Consider the following 26,086-nt stretch of genomic DNA (forward strand, 5'->3'; position numbering starts at 1 on the left):
GATCCGTGTTGGTTATCTATTATAAATATAGCAGTGTGTACATGTCCACCCCCAATTCCCTAACTATCCCTTCCCCTCATCAACCATATTAGTTCATTCTCTAAGTCTCTGAGTCTCTTTCTGTTTTATAAGTTCATTTGTATCATTTCTTTTTAGATTCCACATATAGTAGATGTCATATGATAGTTCTCCTTCTCTGTCTGACTTTACTTCACTCAGTATGACAGTCTCTAAGTCCATTCATGTGGAATGGTCACCACAACAAGTCTTGTTAACCTGACACTATACATAGTTACACATTTTTTTCCTTGTGATGAGAACTTTTAAGATCTATTCTCTTAGCAACTTTCAAATATGAAATACAGTATTATTAAGTATAGTCACTATGGCAACCCACTCCAGTGTTCTTGCCTGGAGAATCCCATGGACGGGGGAGCCTGGTGGGCTGCCGTCTATGGGGTCGCACAGAGTCGGACACGACTGAAGCGACTTAGCAGCAGCAACCTGTACATTACATTCCCCATGACATATTTAGTACTGGAATTTTGTACCAGCTCTGGCAACCACTAATCTGAGCACTTTAAAAAAATTCCACGTATAAGTGAGATCATACAGTATTTGTCTTCCTCTGCCTGACTTATTTCACTTAGCATAATACGGCAAGGTCCACCCATGATGTCACAAATGGCAAGATTTCATTTTTCTTCATGGCTGAATAATATTCATATTATATTATTTACCCACTCATCCATTGGAGAACACAGGCAGTTTCCATGTCTTGGCTATTGTAAATAAAGCTGCCGTGAACATGGTGGTACATATATACCTTTTCAAATTAGTGTTCTCATTTTCTTTGGACAAATACCCAGAAGTGGATTGCTAGATCATACGGTAGTTCTGTTTTTAGTTTTTTGAGGGACCTCCATAATATTTTCCATAATGGCTATATCAATTTACATTCATACCAACAGTGCACAAGTGTTCCCTTTTCTCCCACATCATCACTAACACTTGTTATTGCTTGACTTTTGGTAATAGCCATTTTAACAGGTGTGAGACGAACACCTCATTGTGGTTTTGATGTGCATTTCCCTGATGATGAGTGATATTGAGCATCTTTTCAGCACCCATTAGCCATTTTCTTTGAAAAGATGTCTATTCAGATCCTCTGTCCATTTTTAAATCAGATCATTATTTTATTGTTGAGTATAGTTAGTTTATAATATGTTTAATTTGTGTTATATAGCAAAGTGACTTAGTTATATATATTATTTTCTATTATAAATTATCACAGGGCAGTGAATATAATTCCCTGTGCTATACAGTAGGACCTTTTTGTTTATCCATCCTATATATAATAGCTTGTATATATAATAGTTTGCATCTGCTAATTTCAAACTCTCAATCCCTCCCTACCCCACCCCCCACCTTTGGGAACCACAAGTCTGTTTTCTATATTTGCGGGTTTGTTTAGTAGATATGTTCATTTGGGACATAACTTATTTTATTTATTTAAAATTTTTAATTAATTTATTTTTGGCTGTGCTGGGTCTTTGTTGGTGTGCGTGTGCTTTCTCTAGTTGCAGCAAGCAGGGGGTACTTTTCGCTGTGGTGCATAGGCTTCTCATTGTGGTAGCTTCTCTTGTTTCGGAGCATAGGCTTAGGGCATGTGGGCCTCAGTAGTTGCTGCATGGGGACTCAGTAGCTGTGACTTGCAGAGCATGGGCTCAGTAGTTGTGGCACGAGGGCTTTGTTGTGCCACAGCACGTGGAATCTTCCCAAACCAGGGATCGAACTTGTGTCCCCTGGATTGACAGGTGGATTCTTATCCACTGCAGCACCAGAGAAGTCCTTGTGCCATAGTTTAGATTCCACATATAAGTGATATCACATGTATTTGTCTTTCTCTTTCCCACTTATTTACTATAATAATTTCTAGGTCTGTCCTTATAACTGTAAAGGGTATTATTTCATTCTTTTTAATGACTAAGCAAAAAGTCCATTGTCCACATATTCTTTTTCCATTCATCTGTCACTAAATATTTTGGTTGTCTCCATGTCTTGGCTGTTATAAATAGTGCTGCTATGAACATAGAGGTACATGCATATTTTAACAGTTTTGTCTGGGTATACGCCCAGGAGTGGGATTGTGGGGTCATATGGCAACTCTATTTTTAATTTTTTGAGGAACCTCCAAACTGTTCTCCATAGTGACTGCAATAATTTACACTTCCATCAACAGTGTGAAAGGGTTCCTTTTTCTCTACACCCTTTCCAACATTTGTTATTTGTAGACTTTTTAATGATGGCCATTCTGACTGATATGAGGTAGTAGCTTACTGTTGTTCTGAGTCAATTCTTATAAAAAACCTCTCTGTGTGTCTTTCCCTGTCTCTATCTATTGCCCAATAGTTCTATTTCTTTGGAGAACCCTAATCCTGACTAGTATAGTAGAGAAGAGGGAAAATGTGAGCCTGACATAGACATTGTAAGAGAAGGCAGAGGAGGTATGTTGTGGAGGTCAGGGAATGCTGAAAGGTGGTATCAACACGGCAAAAACTTCAAAAGAAGAGCAGCTCATCAAACGTGGAAGAGAGGCCTGGAAGTGCCTCTGGAAAAAAGGATAAGCCAGTTCTGTTCATTTCCCACAGAGCCCAAGGAGTCAGAAAAGATGAAGATTTTCCAGGATGACTTGAAAAACGTGTGGACTGGGGAAAACCAGGTTCCACATCTTAGTAACAGTTTTAACTGGAATTTAAACCAGGGCTCTTGTGACCCAATCTCAGCAAAGAAACATGGTCCAGAAAAAAACCAAAAAGTGAATTTAAAGTACTTTCCCCCTTCACTTAAAAAAATAGAACACTGAGGGATAAGTGCATTCATAATGTACAAGACACATTTAAAAAATCATCTCTCCCCACATGGATGGCAGCTGCTGTCCAAAATTTCCTGTAACACCCTTTCGTCCTACCTTCCCTAAGGTGAGAGGATACCAGTACTACACTAATCCTAACTGACAGAGAGCCCCTGGCTTCATTCCTTAATTAACTGCTGTACTTGCCTGAGGCCACGCCTCTCACAGTCTCTTAAAATGGCACATTACTCTAAAAAGCTCCTAGTTGCCCTTCTTCCTTCTCTTCCTCTTTGGGGGTCAGACTGAACTGCAATCTGACTGAGGGGTCTTCCAGCCTCTCCCAGGTGCTGTCCCATTTCTCTTATAGGCGATTACCCTAATTGATTTCTTACATGTTTAATTCCTTTCTTGGCAGCTGCTTTTCTGAAGATTCTGATTAACCCACTCCCCCAAATATGCCACTTCTTCCAAATTTACTCCTTCCATTTCACCCATCTTTGCTGACAGTGGTCACTGACAAGCACAGAATGGCCAGATCAAGGTGACTCCTGTCTTGAAGTGAAGAAATAACTCAAACATAGCCCAGAGCATACTAGGATTCCAAAGGGCAATTGTCGAGTACTTAAATCTTCCTCCTCCTTCTCCCACCCCCCTAGGCTTACATTTGAAGTAGGAGAAATAACATGATAGATGTTCAGAATTCTGTACAGTATTGGGTAGCCAGGGTGGGTTACTAGAACAGTGATGAGGAAGACTGGGAGGAGAAAGAAAGGGAGGGAAAGAGAACTATCTGGACAGGGCTCTTAACAACTCTTAACAGTTGTTTATGGATCCCTCCTGTGCTGTGCTTTCTGTTAAATACAGGTTATTCAAAGTTAATAAGAAAAACAAACTTCTTTGCTGCCAGAGGGACCAATAGTTTCCCTAACTCAGGTAGAGGGAGGATCAGGGTAGACTGCCTGAGGAGAGGATATCTGAGCAGAGCCTGGAAAGATGTAGAGGTCTAGGAGAAAACCTCCTGAACCACATGCTCTTGCCACAAACACATTCTGAAGGTCTCTTTTGTTTTAGGTCTTCTTCTAGGTGCAGGTGCCACAGTGGTGAGCAAGCTGACATGGTCCCTGCTCTCTGGCTTGGGAATCTCACTGGGAAGAGAGCTAAACACAGAGTGAAATGTTAACACAGTGTGAAATGAGCCACAGGAGAGGGATCTGCAAAGCACCTTAGGACAAAGGTGTCCAATGCCCCAAGCCAAATCAAGTCCCAGTTTCAGAATATGGCAAAATTCTTCACACTGTAATTTACCACCATTCTCCCTAAAGCTGGGGACACAATCATGTGTATGAATCTGGACAGGCCATTACTCCTGGAATGCAGTTACCTTCTTAGAGATAACTCTCCTTGACACACTCAGCCTTGCCCAAATTCTTCCCTGTGCTACCAGGCAGGTCCCTAGTCTACTTCTCTAGGTTGGCTGAGTTGCATGCACACTCAGCTGTGTGCTCAGTCATGTCTAGCTCTTCTCGACCCCCAAGGACTGCAGCCCACCAGGTTCCTCTCTTCATGGAATTTTCCAGTCCAGAATACTGGAGCAGGTTACCACTTCCTACTCCAGGGGATCTTTCTGACCCAGGGATTGAATCTGTGTCTCTTGTGTCTCCTGCATTGGCAAGTGAATTCTTTACCACCGTGCCACCCAGGAGGGACCCAAATGCAGGGCCAAGAGCATCTATTAACACTATGGAGTCAGAGAGCTGCAGGTGGGCTTTGTCTAGTCATATGACTTCAGGCCTAAAATCCTCAGCTTCCCTGCATATCTAGGTGAACAATTTGTACTCCAGGAAAGTAGTAAGTACTGATGGTTTGTTCTTGGCAGATAGCAACTGTTTCAGCAGATTCAACATTTGCTGAATTGAGCTGTATTAACACGGAACTGAACTGAACTGAACACTGAAGTCTCAGGCCAGAGTTTGGACTTTATGAGTGCCCTGGCTGTGAGCTCAGTGGGATTAATGATCAACTTCAGCAGTTTCCTGTGTTGAAGAACATAAACTTGAAATGTACCCCTTATTCTTTTCCTTAAAGAGTTGACTTTTAGCTGGGGAAACAGACAAGCTCCCAACAGTTCAGTTCTAAAGCCCTAGAGTAGTGGTTCTCAAACTCAGAGCAAGTACCGAAATCACCTAGAGGTCATCTGTTGAAACAGATTGCTGGCCAAACCCCCAGAATTCCTGATTCAGTAGGTGTGGGATGGAATCTGAGAATTTGAAAGTTTGCATTTCCCTACTGGCCTTCAGGTGACGCTGACACCAGGTGCTCAATAAGTCGTATATAATACATCTCTGTGTTTGAATCCTGGTTCCATTTCTGTAGTCCTCGCTGGATCAATCACTTTACCTCTTTTAATTTGCCTCACCAGTGAAATCAGGATAATAGCTAATACAGAAAATGCTTAAAGTGACACTTGGTACAGTGTTCCATAAAGTTAATTATTGTTGTTGTTGTTCAGCCACTCAGTTGTGTCCAACTCTTTGTGACTGCATGGACTGCAGCACACCAGGGTTCCGTGTCCCCCACCATCTCCTGGAGTTTGCCCAAGTTCATATTCATTGCATTGGTGATGCTGTCCAGCTATCTCATCCTCTGACACCCTCTTCTCCTTCTGCCCTCAATTTTTTCCAGCATCAGGGACTTTTCCAATGAGTCATCTGTTTGCATAAGATGACCAAAATACTGGAGCTTCAGCTTCTGCATCACTTCCAGTTAATATTCAGGGTTGATCTCCCTTAAGATTGACTGGTTTGATCTCCTTCCTGTCAACGGCACTTTCAGGAGTTTTCTCCAGCACCACAGTTCCAAGACATCAATTCTTTGGCCTTCTGCCTTCTTTAAGGTCCAGCTCTCACAAAACGTGACCACTGGCAAGGCCATGGCCTTGACTTTATGGACCTTTGTTGGCAGAGTAATGTCTCTGCTTTTCAACACAGTCTAGGTTTATCATCGATTTTCTGCCAAGAAGCAATTGTCTTCCGATTTCATGGCTGCAGTCACCATCAGCAGTGATTTTGCAGCCCAAGAAGAGGAAATCTGTCACTACTTCCTCCTTTCCCCCTTCTATTTGCCATGAAGTAATGGGGCCAGATGTCTTGATCTTAGTTTTTCTAACATTTGGTCTTAAGCCGGCTCTTTCACTCTCTTCCTTCACCCTTGTCAAGAAACCCTTTAGTTCCTCTTCACTTTCTGCCATTAGAGTGGTATTATCCACATATCTGAGGTTGTTGATGTTTCTCCCGTCTGTCTTGATTCCATCTTGTAACTCATCCAGCCCAGGATTTAGCATGATGTGCTCGGTGTACAGGTTAAACAAACAGGGTGACAGCAGACAGCCTTGTCATACTCTTTTCTCAATCTTCAACCAATCTTGAACTGCTACTGCTGCTGCTAAGTCGCTTTAGTCGTGTCCGACTCTGTGCAACCCCATAGACGGCAGCCCACCAGGCTCCCCCGTCCCTGGGATTCTCCAGGCAGGAACACTGGAGTGGGTTGCCATTTCCTTCTCCAGTGCATGAAAGTGAAAAGTGAAAGTGAAGTCGTTCAGTCGTGTCCGACTCAGCGACCCCACGGACTGCAGCCTACCAGGCTCCTCTGTCCATGGGATTTTCCAGGCAAGAGTACTGGAGTGGGTCACCATTGCCTTCTCCGCAGTTGTTCCATAAGAGCTTTCCATAGTTTGTCATGATCCGTACAAAGGTTTTAGTGTAGTCACTGAAACACACATAGATGTTTTTCTGAAATTCCCTTGCTTTCTCTATAAACCAGCGAATGTTGGCAATTTGATCTCTAGTTCCTCTTCCTTTTCTATATCCAGCTTGGACAGCTGGAAGTTCTTGATTGCTACGTGTAGGACACAACTAGCGGTCTAGGTAGCCACAAAGAGCAAAGGCTAAGTCCCTTTTCTGTGCAACCTGGAGGGCACAACACAGATTGATTCGTCCCACATGACTCAGGGTGACGCCCTAGCACAGCCTCAGGATTCCAAGGCCTTTCTCCCAAAAGCCTTCGGTATTCCAGCCCACAAGCTCCCTACATCCCGCCCATGCTGCGCAGGCGCAGACACCACAGAGCGACCACTTGACACACATGCGCACTCCGGTTCGCTGATAGAGCAAAAATGGCTGCAGCAATGCGCGTGGCTGTGGCCGGAGCCAGGCTCAGTGTTGTAGTGAGAAGTCTCCGGGGCGCGGGGCGCAGCTTGTGCACCCAGCCTGTATCGGTTAACGAACGCATCGAGAACAAGCGGCAAGCTGCACTGCTGGGAGGAGGGCAGCGCCGCATTGACGCGCAGCATAAGCGAGTGAGTCGTGAGGGGGTCCAGGCCAGCCAGCCCGCCCCCAGCGGTCGCGACCTATCACAGCGAGTGCGGCTCGCTGCGTAAGAGGCCTCCCAGCCAATCGACGCGATGTCTTGAGGGGCGGGGTGGGGCCGAGGATGTTCACCTTGTGAACCTGATGCCTTTCAACTGGGCAGGTAAAACCAGGACAAGCACCATTGTGCTTTGTCACTGTCTACTTTCTCTTTGAAATTTTAGACGAGCCTGGCTGGGCTCCAGCGGCTCACCAGTTAACTTGGACAAGTTACGTATTCCCCCGGAGTCAGTTTATTCTTAACAGAAAATGGCAATAATTCTCCCCTCATAATCTTAGTGGAATAAGATAATGAAACAACGATAGGCACGGAAAAACAAATGTTGCTCTTCTCATGCCCGGTTTAAGAGTGGTAGGAGCTTCTTGCTCCAAGGAAAATCAAGACATTTGGCAGGGGAAGTTACATGGGCAAACTTTCCTTCACCTGGGTAGGCGTGTGGTTTGTATAAGAAACTTGTGGAACCTCTTTCCCCAATGCCAGCTGAAACTCGTATGGGTCTCAGAGTACATCGACCTGCTTTCTGGGTAGGAAAGGCACCCTAGGAAGCAGGTGTTTGGGGTTTTTTTTTTTTTCCCCCCTGGGGTTGCTCAGGTCAGTCTGGGTGTTTGACTGAAGTGAACAGCTTAAGCACTGCCACCCACTGCCCCGGGGTGCTTCTGTAGATCATTTTAGTAGCAGGGGAAAAAAAAAAAAAAAAAAACCAAACTGAGGCCCAGATCAGTGACCTGGGACTTGAGACCAGGTTCGCCCAGTGGGTCCTGGACACGTGTGAGTCTGGATTGGTGTGCCGGAAGAGTTAAATAACCAACCTCGAAGGCACAAAAGTGAAATTCTTAGAGATGAAGGACACTGAGGCATAAACTCACAAGCAGGGGGGAGGTGGGGTCTTCAGTGAGGAGATTTGCACCAGCCTTTTATTAAGTTTAAATTGAATGTTGATTTAGATGTTGTAAATACCCGTTTGATAAGGGCCTGAAGGTGACAGTTCCTTTTTGCCATTTGGGAGTGAGATGTAACTTTGGTTGATAGTGTGTGGTGCCAGGAGTGCCCCCCGACCCCAGGTGGCTGTGTTTGTGAGGGAACTTCAGATCGTCCTCTGCAAAGGCCTGTTGGTGCTCTGTGCACTCTTTCTGTTGGGGTCCATCGCTCAGTCCCTCCCTGGATCATCACCCCAAGCATTTCCAAGTGATCCTACTGGCTTTAGATGTAACCCCCAGAAACTTTTTCTTTTGCCAAAGCTGACTTAGTCAGGAGGCTGACTTGGTTTAAAACCTCTCACTCCACCCGCTTTTACACAATTTTTGGACTACTTCCATAGGGTAGATTTCCAGAAGTGGAATTACTAGGTCAAAAGATCTGAATATTTTTCAACACTGATATATTATTGCCCAATTGCTTTCCTGAAAATATATTTTACACAGTAGTGTGGAGGATTGCCTTTTTGTGTTAATATGCAATGCTAGCTTTGGTCTCTTTCTTAAGGGGAAAATATAGCTAGTTAGAGGTGTTTTTTGTGTTGTTTTCTTTTTTTAACAGGGCTGGTGGGGTTCCCTATAGGAAGTCTGTGAACCTGGGGGTGTAGCCTCAGATCCTTTGCAAAGCCTGAGTTTTCTACCTCCTGCTTCTCCATTCTTCTTTTTATTGACCCTTGGGTCTCCAGTAAATGTTTGTGGAACTAGTTATCTTGTTCCAGGGTCAGGCTCTCCTTACCCCCTCATTTGTCCTCTCCAACTTTTCCTCCTACTCTTTATTTGTTTTCACAATTAGTGGCTCCTGGAGCAGCTGGTTTGCCCTGATTGCCTTACTGGCTGAATTCTACTGATAACACCTGTCTCTTGGGCAGGTTGATGGAATAGAGAGAGGGCTTTCATGTGGAGTGAAGGCAAACCCAGTCCTCCTGGCCCTCCCGTGAACACTCCTTGCCTACTGACTGTGTGTCATGACATTGCTGAATGATTTTTGTTGCATTTTAGGGAAAGCTGACAGCCAGAGAGCGGATCAGTCTCTTGCTGGACCCTGGCAGTTTTGTTGAGAGCGACATGTTTGTGGAACACAGATGTGCAGATTTTGGAATGGCTGCTGATAAGAATAAGGTATCTGTTCACAATGGTGCAGGCCTCCAAGTTGCACTTACCAGCTGTGGCCATGCTGGTCTACTGCTGCTGCTGCTAAGTCGCTTCAGTCGTGTCCGACTCTGTGTGACCCCATAGATGGCAGCCCATCAGGCTCTACTGTCCCTGGGATTCTCTAGGCAAGAACACTGGAGCGGGTTGCCATTTCCTTCTCCAGTGCATGAAAGTGAAAAGTGAAAGTGAAGTCTACTACTAGATAATAAAGTCCTGCCAGAACTCAGAATACATTGAAAATTTTCAAGTATCAGGTTCTGGAATTGCAGAAGTGCCTCTTGAGAAGCACTGTTGGGGCCTCCAGGTTCCCCACTCACCCTTGTCTGCAACTGAAGGAATGTGGGTTCACTGCTCATGCCTTGTGCAAGGTGACTGGCCCAGCTCCCAGGGCTCTGGTGTGGTTTCCTAGTTCTCAAAAGTGTAGAATGACAAACTTAGAAGGAAGGTTGAGAATGTCTTTTGATTGGGTTCTGTTCTGCCTAGGTACCAGGGACCCCTAAAGGCTAACCAGTCACCTCTTTGACATACTTTAAGTTTATGCTTTGGAGTTTTGGAGGTCAGAGTCACTGACACCTATTCTTTCGACTGGGTGTTCTCCAAGGTGCACAGAGTTCTCTGGACTCACTGGGTCCATTTTCTTCAGGTCTGTGATCAAAGATTTGTAACCTTGGCAATAAACTAGCCAGCTCCATTTGATTCATTATGAACCACACAGTGACTGTCAGAATTCCAAGGAAAATGCTAGGTTTGCTTTAAGGTTTAGGGGGTGGTATGTGGCTTTGTAGAAATTGCCATGTTTCTTTGTATGTCCTCTTCTTTCCTCTGAGCCCTCAGCAGTGACAGTCCTAGGAGGGTCTCCTGATTATTCTACTTTGAGGAAGGATACAGTGCTTTTCACTTGTGGTGATGAAGCAGCAGCCCAGTGCTTGCTGTTGTAGAGCTAAGTCAGGGAGGGGGGGATTCCTTCATGTTCTGTATTTATACTGAATTTTAAGGGATTTGGGGTGGAGTTTTATTTTAGGGTGGGATCTTTCATCGGGGCATAATTGCTAGATTCATGAGAGAAGTCTTTGGATTTTTTAACTTTTATTTTTCTGTTTTTCTGGTAGTTTCCTGGAGACAGTGTGGTCACTGGACGAGGACGAATCAATGGAAGACTGGTTTATGTCTTCAGTCAGGTATTTTCTACTCTAATTGGCCGAGCTTTCCTTGAGGGCAGAGCCAGGAGCAAAATGTTCTTTTCTTTGAAAAGAAAACAGTTCTGGGGAAAGAATGCTTACCTATAGTTGGGGCTGGTGGGGGAATTATTATTTTTTTTTAGTGCATATGTCCAGAGTATTTTACTATGTGTTTTTTTTTTTTTCTTAGGGAGAAAGAGTCCTTAGTCTGTTTGGGGGAGGATCATAGGACAGTAGTCTTGTAAGCGGTCTTGGGAGACAGGAGTTTATCCAAGTGAGTGAGATTCCCCTTGGCAGATTGGGTGTGTGCCGGGAGGGCTGCCGTGGTCTGGGCAGTGGATGCATTTGGGCAGAGGGGAGTTGACTCTCAGAACCATAGGCCCTTTTGGGCTTTCATGAATGTGTTCAAGCAAGTTTTGTTAGGCTGTATCAGGACAGATACAGTTTCTTCACATGGAGACCATAGGAGAATGCGGTAGACAGAATAGTGACTCAAAATCCTAATCCCTGAAACTCGTGAATATGTAATTTTACCTGGCAAAGTAGAACTAAGCTTGCAGATGGAATAAATGTTACTAATCAGTTGACTTTAAAATAGAACAGCTTGGGTTACATAGGTGGGCCCAGTGTAAGCACAAGGGTCCTTAGAAGTGGAAGAGAGAGGCAGAACGGGAGGTTGGAGTAAGGCTGTGTGAGAAGGACTCTGCCTGCAGTTGCTGCCTCAGAAGAGGGTGGACAGGAGTCGTGAGGAGAGGAAAGCAAATAGATGGTCTCTAGAAGTTGGAAAAGATAAGACAAGAGATTCTCCCCTGGAGCCTCCAGAAAGGAGCATAGACCCGCTAACCATGATTTTAGCCCAGTGAGACCCATGTAGGACTTCTGAATTACAGAACTGTAAGGTAATGAATATGTATTGTCTCAAGCCACTGAATTTGTGATAATTTGTTACAACAGCAATGAAAACTAATGCAAAGAACATGTTGTATACTATTTTTTGACTTTTTTTTCCCCCTCCACTAAGAGATGGGAATATATATATAATTCTAAATATTCGATTTCTTTTACAGATCTTAAAAGTAGAGAGCTTGTTTAGAAACCTAGAATGTTTTCTGGGTTTGGCAGTAAAATAATTATACTTGATTATTTTAAAATTTAAACTATACTAATTTGTGAATAGGATTACTTTTGAAATATTTTAAAACTTTTTTATAAATGAGTCTACCAAATGCCTGACTAGAAGGAGTCATATCTTTTTTTTGTCATTTAGGAGAGCTAGGCAAAAAGTTGTTCAGAAGGAACCATTAGTAAGATAGCTAAAACAAAGAAGGTTATTGTGTTTTTTGGGCACAGTGTTCTCTGAACTTTAAGCAGATACAAAAATTCATTGAATTGATACTCTGAGCGCCTCTTCTGCCCCTGTCTGGTGGGAGTGTGGTGGAGGTGGAGATGATGAGACAGTTCTTGTCCTGAAGAAGCTGATCATTTTGTTGATGGAGTGGGGCAGAACAGGAATGGCTACATCTACAGTGAGGTTCTGGGCTAGCTCTCAGGACACGGAAAGATCACATTGGGATCCAGGAAAGCTTTAGGGAACATGGGGCATGTGAAATAGGCCCTGAAAGATACCGAGGGGAAGAATGATGAGCCAGCTTTTTTTGTAGTGATCCCCCAGATGTTCGTATCTGCAGGCCTTTTTTCTAGGAGGAGCATACATTTTTCCAGAGAAGCAGTCACAGTCTTTTGTGCGATAATTGGCTGTAGATGTGTTCCTGGCAGAGGGAGGTCAAAATTGGCTCATCATTCACTGTACAGATTGGAAATCTCACCTGTTATCAGCCTCATCTTTGCTGCCTATAGTGGCGGGGGTTGTGACAACAGCCCTCTGGTTAGGTTTCTTTAGGGAGTAAACATCCTTTCTCCTCTCCAGGTAAAGAAGAGGCCCTGTGCTCTCAACCCAGACTTCCTGTCAGCCACTTCCCACCACACTTTCTGTGGTTCCTGGGCTGTCCGCTCCTGAGGTTATCCCTACCCAGGTGTAGAGGCTTCCCTTTGCTCCCAGTTAGATAGTCCTGGGCTCTCAGTCCGCTCATTTGTTCACTCTCTCGTCTGCTGCTGTTTGCTCTTCCTTTTTTGTCCTCATGGGCTGAATCTGTTATTAATTCTCTACAATCTTTTTGAGGCGGTTTTAGGAAGTTGGTCATTCCTACAGAAAGCTTTTTATATCAGAAGGTAATGAAAATCTAGAGGCAAGAAGCAGCAGTGAGGCCTGTCACTCACTTTTTCACCTCTTTTGTCAAAACAGCAAATATATCCTAGTAATAGAAATGCCTGTTTGACCTCCATAGACCCTCTGATAACCTCTGACTTTGGAGGTTAATTCTGCATGAAAGCTTTTCCTTTCCTCAGAGCTACAAATCTTTTTTGTAGATAAAAACTAGGTCTTTTGCTCTTCACATTACATGGACCCCTTTTAAGATATTTTATTCATTACTTACTCTATGGAATAATTTAGAAGTCAGACTTTTCCCCCCAATCTTTTAAACTTTTGAAAATGCTTTAAAAACTTTAAAATCTGTGAATTTTTCATTTCTTCCTCCTAGTGGGTCTTCGTCTCTGCCTAGTCATTACATATTTTTTTGATTTAGTTGTTTTCTTTTTAGGATTTTACAGTTTTTGGAGGTAGCCTGTCTGGAGCACATGCCCAAAAGATCTGCAAAGTAAGTATTTAATGTTGCAAAAGAAACTCAGTACTTTTATCAGTTACATGGAGTGGGTCAGAGGTATGCAGAATGTGGTGCTGACCTGAAGGTTCCTTCAGTCCAGGGCAGGAGTTCTTAACATTTTTTGTAACATGGAACTCTTTGGCAATCTTGTGACGCCTGGACCCACATTTTTACACATGCATAAAATAAAATATGTAGGATTAGAAGGGATTAAAATCACATATGTAATATATATGCTTCCTTATTTAATGTGTTAAATAACAAGATTTAGCAGTGGATACACTCTGGTTTCAAAGTAGGTATGAATGAAAACAGTATTTTGAGATTATCTGAAGGAACTTTAGTGGGACATAAAAGTCTTTGATGACAAAAATCACAGGTATTTCTAATACTTATGTGGTTAATAAAGATGTAAGATTTTCCCATCCAAGTTCATAGACTCCTTGCTCTAAGGGTCCAAGTTCACAAGCCACTTTGGGTTCTTGGGACCCCAAGTAAAGAACCCATGGTCTAGGTGTAGAGTTCAGTTGCTAAAAGAACAGTGCAGGGATTACATGATGGTATTTAAAAACCTCTGCTAGAGATTAGATGCTCTGGAAGTGAGTAATAGTGTAGGTTGCAGTTGGAGAGTTTTGGAATTAAAGGTGCTGTGCTTAGTTGCTCAGTTGTGTCCTACTCTTTGTGACCCCATGGACTGTAGCATGCCAGGCTCCTCTGTCCATGGGGATTCTCCAGGCAGGGAAACTGGAGTGGGTTGCCATGTCCTCCTCCAGGGGATCTTCTCTACGCAGGTATCAAACCCAGGTCTCCCGTACTCTGGGCAGATTCTATACTGTCTGAGCCACTAGGGAAGCCCAAAGGGAACTATGGCCTGTATGGGAATTGAACCTGCAACCTTGGCGTTACTAGCACCACGCTCTAACCAGCTGATCTAAAGGCAGACATTACTTAATAGGTGGGTGGGTTTCCCTGTGTAACAGAACACCTGGCTTTTCGACGTGGTCCTGTCACGTGTTATTCCCGAGATCTTGGGCCAATCACTTCATTTTTAAACCTTCCTAATTTTTCTTTTCTTACTGCCTCTGTGATGATGGTTAAATGAGATAATGGAAGTGAAAGTACTTTGTAAATTCTCTAGCACTGTTAAAAATGTTGCTCATTAGGCTGTCAACTACTGACCTGTGAGAAAAATCTGTCTTGTTGGAAGTAGAAGGCCTGAGGCTGGGTTCCACATTTACTTTCACAAAAATACTGCTTTGAGGGACTTCCCTGGTGGTCCAGTGGCTAAGACTCCACGCTCTTGGTGCAGGAGGCCTAGGTTCGATCCCTAGTTTGGGAACTAGATCCCACATGCCACAACTAAGACCCAGTGCAGCCAAATAAATACATAAACACTAAAAGAAAAATATTGCTTTACCATTCTGTCTTCTATCCGTTCTTTCAAAAGAGTAATCAGGAACAAAACTGACTGTTGAAAAAATATTACAGCCTGGGCCTCTGGCTCTAGAAATTGCCATGAATAGTCTTGGCCTCTGCTAATGGGAAGTTCTTTGGCTCTGGGCTGCTTGGGGGTCTTTAATTAGCCCTTTAAATATCTGATTCTCTGTCTTCCATGAAGGTACCCAGTCACCATGGGGGATGAAGCCAGTGTTACCAACTCCTGTTTTGAAAAGTACACTTAAAACATTTTCTAGAAAACCACTGTGGTGCTTTGTAAATATGGTTTTTCATAGCAAGATCAGTTGTCTCACAAAAAATTTCTCTGCTGTCTCAGATCATGGACCAAGCCCTCACAGTGGGGGCTCCAGTGATTGGACTGAATGACTCTGGAGGTGCACGGATTCAAGAGGGAGTGGAATCTTTGGCTGGCTATGCAGACATCTTTCTGGTGAGAAACTGTTCAAAGAGAATCAGAGTACAGGACTGAGTTCTCTAAGCTGTGTGCTGGTTAGAGCTTCCTCATCTCACCTTGTGTCCTGTGGCTCATTCCTGTGTCATGGGGTGGCATGAGGGCAGATGAAAAGCAAGAGAGATGGAAGTTCCCTAGATGCCTAGTGGTTAGGACTCTGCCATTGCCTGGGTTTAATCCCTGGTTGGGGGAACTGAGATCTTTCAAGCAGAGTGCTGCGACAAGGGGAAAAAAAAGCAAGAGAGGTACCATGGGGAGGATTTTCTTCCTTTTTTACTCGTAGAGGCCTCGTACTTACTGGGGAAAAACAAAATTAAGATCATTCAGAAGCGAAAGTCACTTAAATATTTTTTTTTTTTTTCCAAAAGCAAGGAGGAAGGAATCTAAAAGGTTAAAATGAACTGACTTGCTGGAATTAGGAATTTCTTATATAATTTTTTTTAAACTTTTTATTTTATATTGAAGTATAGTTGATTAACAATGCTATGTTAGCTTCAGATATACAGTGTAGTGATTTGGTTATATGTATACATTTATCTATAGGATTGGAAATTTTTAAAAAGCAGTGCTTTTTTTTTTTTTTTGGTTAAGACATTACAAGATCATTACAAAGTTCAAGCTGTAGGGCAAAGAAGAAAGAAATCTCCCTTCCCCCAGACCTCACCATTCAGGAACACTTGGTGAACATCATTTCAGATGTCTTTCTGCTTTCTTACAGACTGAAATTAAAGAGAAGGAAATAAAAAGAAACACAAAAATAAATTAAATGTGTTATTTGAAGTGGGTAGTGTGTTGTGAGAGTATAGTAAGGGAGGCTGGGGTGAGGGAGAGATCCTGCCAAATGGAAACTTAAGAGAAGGGACAGGTCAGCATTTCCAGGGAAGGGAGGAGAGAGAGGAGGGAGACAGGCAGACATTGTTTCTAATCAGGCCAGCTGTTCTTGTTGTCCTCTGGCCTGCAAGCTTATGAGGGCTTTTATTCCTGGCCACTGCCCTCTGTGATCAGATAGAAAAATGTGTGTTTACTTTGTGTATGATACTCGGCTAGTTGTGGGAGCACTTGGGTGCGTTAAGCAGCCACTTTGTAGATCTTAAACCTACTTTTTAATCTTTAAACTTGAGCTCTAGGGATAGCCCACTAGGGAGTAAAGGAACTCCTATATATCGTTTACCCGCATTCACCAGTTTACATTTTGCATGTTTGCTCTTATCATTTTCTCTCTCTATGTGCATATTTGCATGTTATATTTTTCTGAAACATTTGAGAATAGATTGGAGATTGTGCACCCTTTATCTCCTAAATCCTTCATTGTTTTCTAAGAACAAGGACATTCTTGTATAAACAGAGTACCATAGTTAGGAAACTTCATACTGACTCATCGATGTTATTCATATTCCATCAAATGATCCTAATAAAGACCTTTAAATTACTCCCCACTCCCTGGGCATCCCCACCTCCTCCACCCCCAATCCAATCTACAATTAGGTACTGCCTTTAGTGGCTCAGAAGGTAAAGCATCTCCTGCAATGCAGGAGACCTGGGTTTGATCCCTGGGTTGGGAGGATCCCCCCTGGACAAGGAAATGGCAACCCATTCCAGTACTATTGCCTGGAAAATCCCATGGACGGAGGAGCCTGGTAGGCTACAGTCCATGGGGTCGCTAAGAGTCGGACACGACTGAGAGACTTCACTTTCACTTTTAGTTGTCATAGCTCTTTAATCTCCTTTAATCTGGAACATTTCCTCAAATTTTGTTTGTCTTCCGATATTTTTAAATACAGCTTTATTGAGATATAATTTACAAGTCATAAAAGCCGTCCATTGCATACAATTCAACAATTGCTGCTGCCGCTAAGTTGCTTCGGTCTTGTCTGACTCTGTGTGACCCCATAGACGGCAGCCCACCAGGCTCCCCTGTCCCTGGGATTCTCTAGGCAAGAACACTGGAGTGGGTTGCCATTTCCTTCTCCAACGCATGAAAGTGAAAGTGAAGTCGCTCAGTTGTGTCCGACTCTTAGCAACCCCATGGACTGCAGCCTACCAGGCTCCTCCATCCATGGGATTTTCCAGGCAAGAGTCCTGGAGTGGAGTGCCATTGCCTTCTCCGTCAACAATTTCTAAAATATACTTAAACCATTACCACAATATATAGTTTAGATTCTTTCCTTCCAAAAAGATCCTTTTTCATCTGACTCTCTCCACTTAGCATAATGGTTTTGAAGTTCATTCATATTGTACTGTTTATCAGTGGTTTGTGTTTATTGCTGAATAATATTATATAGATATACCACATTTTGTTTATCTAATTGATGGACATTTGGATTTCTACTTTGGCTATTATAAATAATGCTGCAATGTACATTTGTATATAACTCATTGTGTAGACATATATTTTCATAACCCTTGAGTATATTCCTAAGAGTAGAATTATTGTGTCAAATTATTGAACCCAAGTTTGTGTGCCAGATGCACAGTGAGGCCAAACAAAACTAAAATGTTGGAGTTTGGAGTGGAGGAAGGTTTATTGTAGGGCCAAGGAAAGACCTGTACTCCTTGGTGGGTTTCAGGGAAGAGTTTTTGGGAAGGTGAGGGAGGGGAGTAGCAGTGTGTCTGACCTTCCTCTATCTGGCTGATGGTGAGATAACATGGTGGTGTTCCAGGAATCTCACTCATCAGCATTCTGGTTCCAGCCAGGCTGGGGTCCAGTGCATATGCTTAGCCTCAAGTTACCATCCCCCACCCTGGTGGTAGAGGGCCTTAGTTTCTGTAGAACTCAGAGATGTGTGTCAAATTGTTAGGCACATCCCCTGAGGATGAACAGGCCCAGGCCCCATTCACTCCCTTAACTAGTTACTGTTTGAATCTGCCCTTTGGAACTCAGGGAAGGTCTAGGAGGCTGAACCATTTTTCCTACAAACAAGAATTGCAGGACACAGTAAGATTTTTGTATTTGGGAAGGTCTTACAAGATCCTGCTCAACTTCATTGTGATAAGTTTATGTGTAACTATACAAGAAACTGCCAAAATATTTCCAAAGTGGCTGTAATTGAGGGTTTCAGGTTCCAGCCATCTTTGCTGACACTTAGCATTGTCATCTTTTTTCATTATAGCCATTTCAGTGATAAGTAGTGGTATCTAAGGTTTTAGTCTGTATTTTTCTGCTAATGAATCCTGTTGAGTATTTTTTAATGTATGTAGTAGTCATTTGTATATTTTATTTGCTGAAGTGTTTATTCAGATCTTTTGCTCATTTTATAATTGGATCTTGAGTTGTGAGAGGTCTTTATATATTCGGGATACAAATCCTCTATCAGATTTACAAGTTTATTTTTCTAGTCTGTAGCTTTTTGTTTCTTAATGGTGGCTTTTGAAGTACAAAATTTAAAATTTTAAAGTCCAGTTTATCAGTTTTTTCTATTGTGAATCATGTTTTATTTGTCATACGTAAGAACCCTGTGCAATATGTCATGAAATCATGAAGATTTTGTCCAGTGTTTTTTTTTTTTAAATGGAGTTTTATAGATTTTGGCTCTCATATTAGGTCTGTGATCCCTTTTGAGTTAATTTTTGAGTATGGTGTGAGGTCAGGGTCCAAATTCATCCTTGTCTCACCACCGTTTACTGACATGATCATTCTTTCTCTCTTGAATTGTCCTGGCACTTTGGTGGAAAGAAAATCAATTGACATAAATGTAAGGGTTTCTTTCTGGAGTCAGTTCTTTTCCACTGATCTATATGCTTATCTTCACATCAGAAGTACAGTCTCTCCTGGTATTCGTATATGGTGTTTGTTGATTCGTTTGATGTTTTTCCACATGTTCCTCAGTCTCTAGTCTTATTTTTTTTTCCTTTTTCGCTGTTCCTCAGAGTGAATAGTTTCAGATGTCTTGTCTTCAAGTTCTCTCAGGTTCTCCTGCTTGCTAAAATCTGTTAAACCCCTTTAGTCATCTTTTTGTTTTAGTTATTGTACTTTTTAACTCCAGAATTTATGCTTGGCTTCTCTCCATAATTTCTGTTTCTTTAGTGTCTTTCTCATTTTGTTCACACACTGTTTTCCTGATTCCCTATAGCTCACTGAACATATTTAAGACAGTTAATATAACATCTTTGACTTATAATTCCATTGTCTGGGCTTCCCAGCAGTAGTTTTTGTCAGGTTCTTTTTTTCCCTGTAAATAGACTATACTAGGCTGTTTCTTTGGTAATTTTTTTTTATGTACTAGACATTGAATTACATTTGGTGATGTTGGAAATCTAATTCTCCCACTTTTTAGATTGCTGATTTTTGCTTATTGGGGGCTGAAAAGTGAAAGTGTTGGTTGCTCAGTCGTGTCTGACTCTTTGTGAACCCACGGACTGTAGCCCATCAGGCTCCTCTGTCCGTGGGATTTTCTAGGCAAGAACACTAGAGTGAGTTGCCGTTCACTTCTCCAGGGGGTCTTCCTGACCCAGGGATTGAACCCTGGTCTCTTGCATTGCAGTCAGATTTTTTACTGTCTGAGTCACCAGGGGCTTCCATTTGTGACTTTTCCAACTTATTTTGCAAAATGTTTTCCATTCAATTCAAGAGAGAAAGAATGATCATGTCAGTAAATCGTGGTGAGACAAGGATGAATTTGGACCCTGACCTCACACCATACTCAAAAATTAACTCAAAAGGGGTCACAGACCTAATATGAGAGCCAAAATCTATAAAACTCCATTAAAAAAAAAAAACACTGGACAAAATCTTCATGATTTCATGAAGTTTTAATTCTGTTGCAGGAAGGGGAACCCCTTCCAGGGCCTGAAAGTGGGCTCTTGTCACACACTCACTGAGGGACACACATGCTAACAGAGCAAGAGGTTTTATTGGGAAAGGGGTGCCTGGGTGGAGAGCAGCAGGGTAAGGGAACCCAGGAGAACTTCTCTGCCACGTGGTTTGCAGTCTCAGGTTTTATGGTGATGGGATTAGTTTCCAAGTTGTCTTTGGCCAATTGTTCTGTTTCCTGATGGCACACTCAGCCAAGAGGGATGCCAGTGAGAAGGATTCTAGGAGGTGGTAGACACCTGGCACCTCCTTTTGACTTTTCCTGAACTCTTGTGGTTGATGGTGGCTTCTTAGCTTCATGTTCTTTACCAGGACCTCCTTCATAAAATAACTCATGCAAATGGTTACTATGGTGCCTGGCCAGGGTGGGCAGTTTCAGTCAGTGTGCTTCCCCTAACAATTCCATTGTGTCTACAGTCATCTGGTGACCTGACAAAGATTTCTTTAAATATCTGGCTCCTAGGAGATGAGAAGTCCCTTTAAATCCCATCTCAGCTGGGAAGTGGCTTTAGCCAGTCAGGGGTAAAACAGTGGCTAGCCTCTGTGCTGGCCTCCCAGTGATCAAAACCTTTGATCAGTAACCAAACCCACAAACCTGATTTTTGGAGGACAAAGCCCTTGTTACCCACCCTGACCCCAGCTAGCCACCCTAGGAACCCAGGCTGCCACAGGGTTGTAGGCCGTGGGAGGGTAGCTACTGAGACCTGGGACTCTTTGCTGCAATGCTGCAATGCTTGTGCCTGGACATACCTCGAGCAACAAAATACAGAGAAACTATATGGGACTAAAAATAACTTCATGCATGGGCAGTCAGGACAAATCCTGGACAAAAGATACAAAGAAACCAGAAAACACAACTGCTACTTCTAAGGAGCCTGGAGCGAAAGCAGGGTGCTGTGCATGCCGTCTGCACAGAACACTACCGAGGGGGTGGGCAAACCACCTAAGCCACCCTCTGGTCTGACACCTGGACACACCCCTGCTGCTGCTGCTAAGTCGATTCAGTCGTGTCCGACTCTGTGCGACCCCATAGACGGCAGCCCAGCAGGCTCCCCTGTCCCTGGGATTCTCCAGGCAAGAACACTGGAGTGGGTTGCCATTTCCTTCTCCAATGCATGAAAGTGAAGAGTGAAAGTGAAGTCGCTCAGTCGTGTCCGACTCCCAGCGACCCAATGGACTGCAGCCTACTAGGTTCCTCTGTCCATGGGATTTTCCAGGCAAGAGTACTGGAGTGGGGAGCCATTGCCTTACCCTCACCCAATATAATGAACAAGCTCACCACCTGCCTGCCTCCCAATTTGGGGAACCAGCAAGCAAAGGAAACTTGTTTGTTCTTGCTCCCCCCTGCTGAGCATGGGTTTCCTCCTCCCTCTGCCCACCCTAAGCCTCCCCTGAATTTCTTATCTGGTCTCTAGTTAATTTCTACTAATTAAGGAAGCCAAGAACTCTGTTGCAAGACTACTATGCTAAATGTGAAAATTGACCGAAATTTACCTACCACTTTAGGAAGTCTTTCCTGGAAGCTACAAGTGTTCCCTTAGATTCCAGAGTTTCCAAAGAGTTGCTTCAGACAGTTCCTGCCAACTCCATAGTTATTTTGGTGGTGGGATGGATTCCTTTTCTATAATCTTCTTTGATGTCACTCAAATATTATGTCAAACATATATTTTTAAATGTACCTTTTCAATTCCTCTGAACTTTTGGTACTGTATGAGTTTTTTAAGTGGTTACTCTTGTTGAAACTCAGCCTCTCTTCACAGGTGCCAAATAGAAACACGGAGACAGAGTTTTGGGTGAAGTAGAAAAGACTAACTTTTATTGCTTTGCCATGCAAAGGACAGAGGAGCTTGGTAGGCTGCAGTCCATGGGGTCGCTAAGAGTCAGACACGACTGAGCGACTTCACTTTCACTTTTCACTTTCATGCATTGGAGAAGGAAATGGCAACCCACTCCAATGTTCTTGCCTGGAGAATCCCTTTCACTTTCATCAAGAGGCTCCCTTTTGAACCTCCCTCCCATCTCCCTTCCCATCCCACCCCTCTAGGTTGGTACAGAGCCCCTATTTGTGTTTCCTGAGCCACACAGCAAATTCCCATTGGCTATCTATTTTACATATGGTAATTTACATGTGGTAAAAAAAATACATATGGTATTTTACATATGTTGCTCTTTCCATATATCTCACTCTCTCCTCCCCTCTCCCCATGTCTGTAAGTCTGTTCTCTATGTCTGTTTCTCTACTGTTGCCCTGTAAGTAAATTCTTCAGTATCATTTTTCTAGATTCCGTATATATGTGTTAGAACATGGTATTTATCTTTCTCTTTCTGACTCACTTCACTCTGTATCATAGGTTCTAGGTTCATACACCTCATCAGAACTGACTCAAATGCGTTCCTTTTTATGGCTGAGTAATGTTCCATTGTGTATATATACCACAACTTCTTTATCCATTCATGTGTTGATGGACATCTAGGTTGCTTCCATATACTAGCTATTGTAAATAGTGCTTCAGTGAACAATGGGATACATGTGTCTCTTTCAATTTTGATTTCCTCAGGGTATATGCATGGAGGAGGCAATGGCACCCCACTCCAGTACTCTTGCCTGGAAAATCCCATGGATGGAGGAGCCTGGTAGGCTGCAGTCCATGGGGTCGCTAAGAGTCGGACACGACTGAATGACCACTTTCACTTTTCACTTTCATGCATTGGAGAAGGAAATGGCAACCCACTCCAGTATTCTCGCCTTGAGAATCCCAGGGACGGGGGAGCCTGGTGGGCTGCCATCTATGGGGTCACACAGAGTCGGACACGACTGAAGTGACTTAGCAGCAGCAGGCAAAGGGGGCCAGAGTGGGCTAATGCCCTGAAGACTGTGTGACCCACCCATGGAAGGGGTAGTGAAGAGTTTTATAGTGTTCAAGAAGCAGGGCATGATCAGCTCGTGGACAGTTCTTAGATTGGTTGGCATCAAGGTGAAGTTTCTAACATCATCAACTGTGGGGAAATTAACAAGATGGCTCCAGTCAGGCTCTCTCGCTCCATGGTCTCACACCCTCTCACCCTATGTTCTGTAAACAATGTCTTTGCAGGGTTATATAACAGCTGAGATCAATTATAGCAATACTCATGCACTCCACGAGATACTCACTTGGCCACTGGCTACTTTTGTTCTATAAGTATATATAAGCTTCACCTGAAAAGCCCTGGCTGCTGGGGTGGCATCATGGTTATGTTATGTGAGATAATGTGATGACTCGGTTATGGCTATGTTGTGGCTGCTGCTACAGTTGCTGTGTCAGCTAGGAGAGAGGCTGTGTTATGGCTGCCATGCCAGCCAAGATAGAATAAACATGTCTGCAGTTCCTATGGCTCCTTGTGTCTTCTTCCAGCCTCTTAGCTTGCCTACCCTGGGTTCAGTGAACAGTGTGAACAGCAAAACAATTGGCATCATGAACGGGATCAGCAATACAGTCAACCTTCTGGTTTCAGCCAGCCCGGGGTCTATGCTCCTGTGGTTAGTGTTTTTCATCTGGAGGGGGTCTGCTTCCTGTAAAAACAACTTAGGAATGTGTGTCAGGGGTTTATGTCTTTCAGGAAACTGGCAGTTTGGTGATTCTGTTATGTGGCAGAATTATAGTCTAAATTGTTACCAGTGCCTTAGCCCAACAGCTACTCTTCGTTTCTGCATCTTCACCTTTCCCACTCATTAACTCTTGAGTCAGCATTTTACTTCAAAAGACAAGGACACGGGGCTTGTACATGGTTTCAGCTCTAAGGGTAATAATACGTAAATTTATCTATTTCAAATTGATCCTGACTTAATTCTGGTAAAATATAAGAGCTTTGTTCCACAGAGCTCCATTTTTATCCTCCTTTCTTTGTGCTGTTATTGTTATAAGTCTAACATCAACGTGTTACCATTTTTGCTTTATGTACCCTTGTTGTTTTAAAAGTATTGAGAGAGAGAACTATGTTTATGCAATATTGTATATTTAACCACACATTACCAGTTTTAGTGTTCTTACTTCTTGTGGATTTGAATTACCGTCTGGTGGTATTTTCTTTCACCCTGAAGGACGTCCTGAGCTTGTGTGGGCAATGATAGAGCCTTGGTTAAGAATGCCTTAGACTCCCACCGTTCTTATCACACAGTCAGCAGCTTTTCATTAGTAAACACGCCTCCGTTAATGTTTGGTCCAGTTTCAGAGCCCTGAAATGTTTTTGACAATTTAGTGATATTTTATAGTTGGTTTTTGGGGAGAGATTTTCTGAACTCTTCACTCTGTCATAGCTGGAAGCCTGTTCACCCAGCTTGATATTTTCTGCAGAATATGGACAGCTTTTCTTCATCTTTTTTAAATAGTTGTGGTAAAATATGCATAATAGAAAACTTACTAAATTTAAACATTCTTAAATGTACAGTTCAGTGGTCTTGAATACATTCATGATTTTATGCACCTGTCACCATTGTTCATCTCCATAACTTTTTGTCTTGCAAAACTGAAACTCTGAACCCATTAAACAATTACTCTCTGTTATCCCCTTCCCCAACCCCTGGTAATCACCATTCTACTCTGTTTCTATTATTTGAAGAAATAGCTTATTTAAGGAAAATTGCACATTGGTTTTTTTATGACTGGCTGAATAATATTCCACTGTATACACATACATTTTGTTTATCCATTCATCTATTGATGGGCATTTGGGTTGATCCCACATTTTAGCTATCGTGAGTAATACTGCTATGAATGTGGGTGTAAAATTATCTCCTTGAGACGCTGTTTTGCATTCTATATGGTATATCCCCAGAAGTAGATGTTGTGGGTTGGAAAAGAAATTCCTGACATGAGGCAGACTGAGAGGAGGATTGAGTTTATTAGAGTGGGGGATGCTGTTATAACAGTGGCTGGCTCAAGCGAGAGCCCATGTGTTTCGTGGGCTAGTAGCCAATATTTGTAGCCTCACAACAAAGAAAATTCCTGCTGGAAGGGTGGCATTAGGTGATTGGTGAGGATGCTATAAGGTGGTAAACAGGGTGGATATTTTTATCTAATATGCTGTCAGAGAACAAGCCAGTTTAGATTAGAGGGGCTCTCGGCAACAGTTGTTATGGGGCTCAGTCAGTTCCGGAGATGACCTTGGTTGTGGGGCTCCACATCTGTGGCCTTGGTACAAGGCCTTGCACCTGTGACCTTGGTATAGGGCTCCACAGTAAACATTCTGGATTGTGTGATAATTCTATTTAAAGATTTTTTAGAACCCACCATGCTATTTTTCGCAGCAGCTGTACCATTTTACATTCCCACCAGCAGTGCACAAGGGGCCCAGTTTCTCTTCATCCTTACCGACACTGCTTATTTTCTATTTTTTTAAATAGTAGCCATCCTAATACGTGTGATGTGGCATCTCATTCTAGGTTTGATTTGCCCTCATGCAAGTGATTCTGAGCTGGAGGGAGGGGCTTGCAACAATGAGGTGAGGTGCAACAACCATGGCTGCCTAACTTCCTAACTGCACCTCTGGTTAGAATCAGCAGCTGACCATCATAGCATGGATTTCCAGTATTTGGAGGACAGAGTCCTTTTTGCCTTCATCTGGGTAAACTGTTCCAGGAAAACATGCATAGCTGCTGCATGTGCCTCATGGCTCGGGTTAGGGGCTGGGTAGGGGTAGCTGCTGCTGTGCTAAGAGCTGAAATTTGAACCATAGTAATGTTTTACATACTCTCCCTCCAAGAAATAAACAATGAATTAAAATCAACTAAACCTGTAGATTTAGTTACTCCTTGGAAGGAAAGTTATGACCAACCTAGACAGCATATTAAAAAGCAAAGACATTACTTTGCCAACAAAGGTCCATCTAGTCAAGGCTATGGTTTTTCCAGTGGTCATGTATGAATGTCAAAGTTGGACTGTGAAGAAAGCTGAGGACCGAAGAATTGATGCTTTTGAACTGTGGTGTTGGAAAAGACTCTTGAGAGTCCCTTGGACTGCAAGGAGATCCAACCAGTCCATTCTAAAGGAGATCAGTCCTGGGTGTTCATTGGAAGGAATGATGC

General features: G+C 43.0%; 1 protein-coding gene across 2 annotated transcripts in view; it reads left to right on the forward strand.

Annotated features, from left to right (window-relative positions):
• The first annotated feature begins 7,013 nt into the window (after positions 1–7,013).
• PCCB (propionyl-CoA carboxylase subunit beta) overlaps positions 7,014–26,086 on the forward strand; it is a 95,927-nt gene continuing 76,854 nt past the window's right edge. The window contains exons 1-5 of one of the 2 annotated variants that reach the window (XM_086355164.1): positions 7,014–7,208; positions 9,253–9,372; positions 10,515–10,583; positions 13,244–13,300; positions 15,081–15,194. In XM_086355164.1, the coding sequence (XP_086211290.1) occupies positions 7,026–7,208; positions 9,253–9,372; positions 10,515–10,583; positions 13,244–13,300; positions 15,081–15,194 (543 nt within the window). In that variant the 5' untranslated portion in view covers positions 7,014–7,025. Of the gene's footprint in view, positions 7,382–9,252; positions 9,373–10,514; positions 10,584–13,243; positions 13,301–15,080; positions 15,195–26,086 lie in introns of both variants that reach the window. The other variant, XM_086355192.1, reaches the window with a different exon arrangement.

This window comes from Bos grunniens, chromosome 1, assembly GCF_055505025.1.
Source record: "Bos grunniens cultivar Pamir isolate PY7600 chromosome 1, Bosgru_T2T1.0, whole genome shotgun sequence".
NCBI classification, from domain to species: Eukaryota; Metazoa; Chordata; class Mammalia; order Artiodactyla; family Bovidae; genus Bos; species Bos grunniens.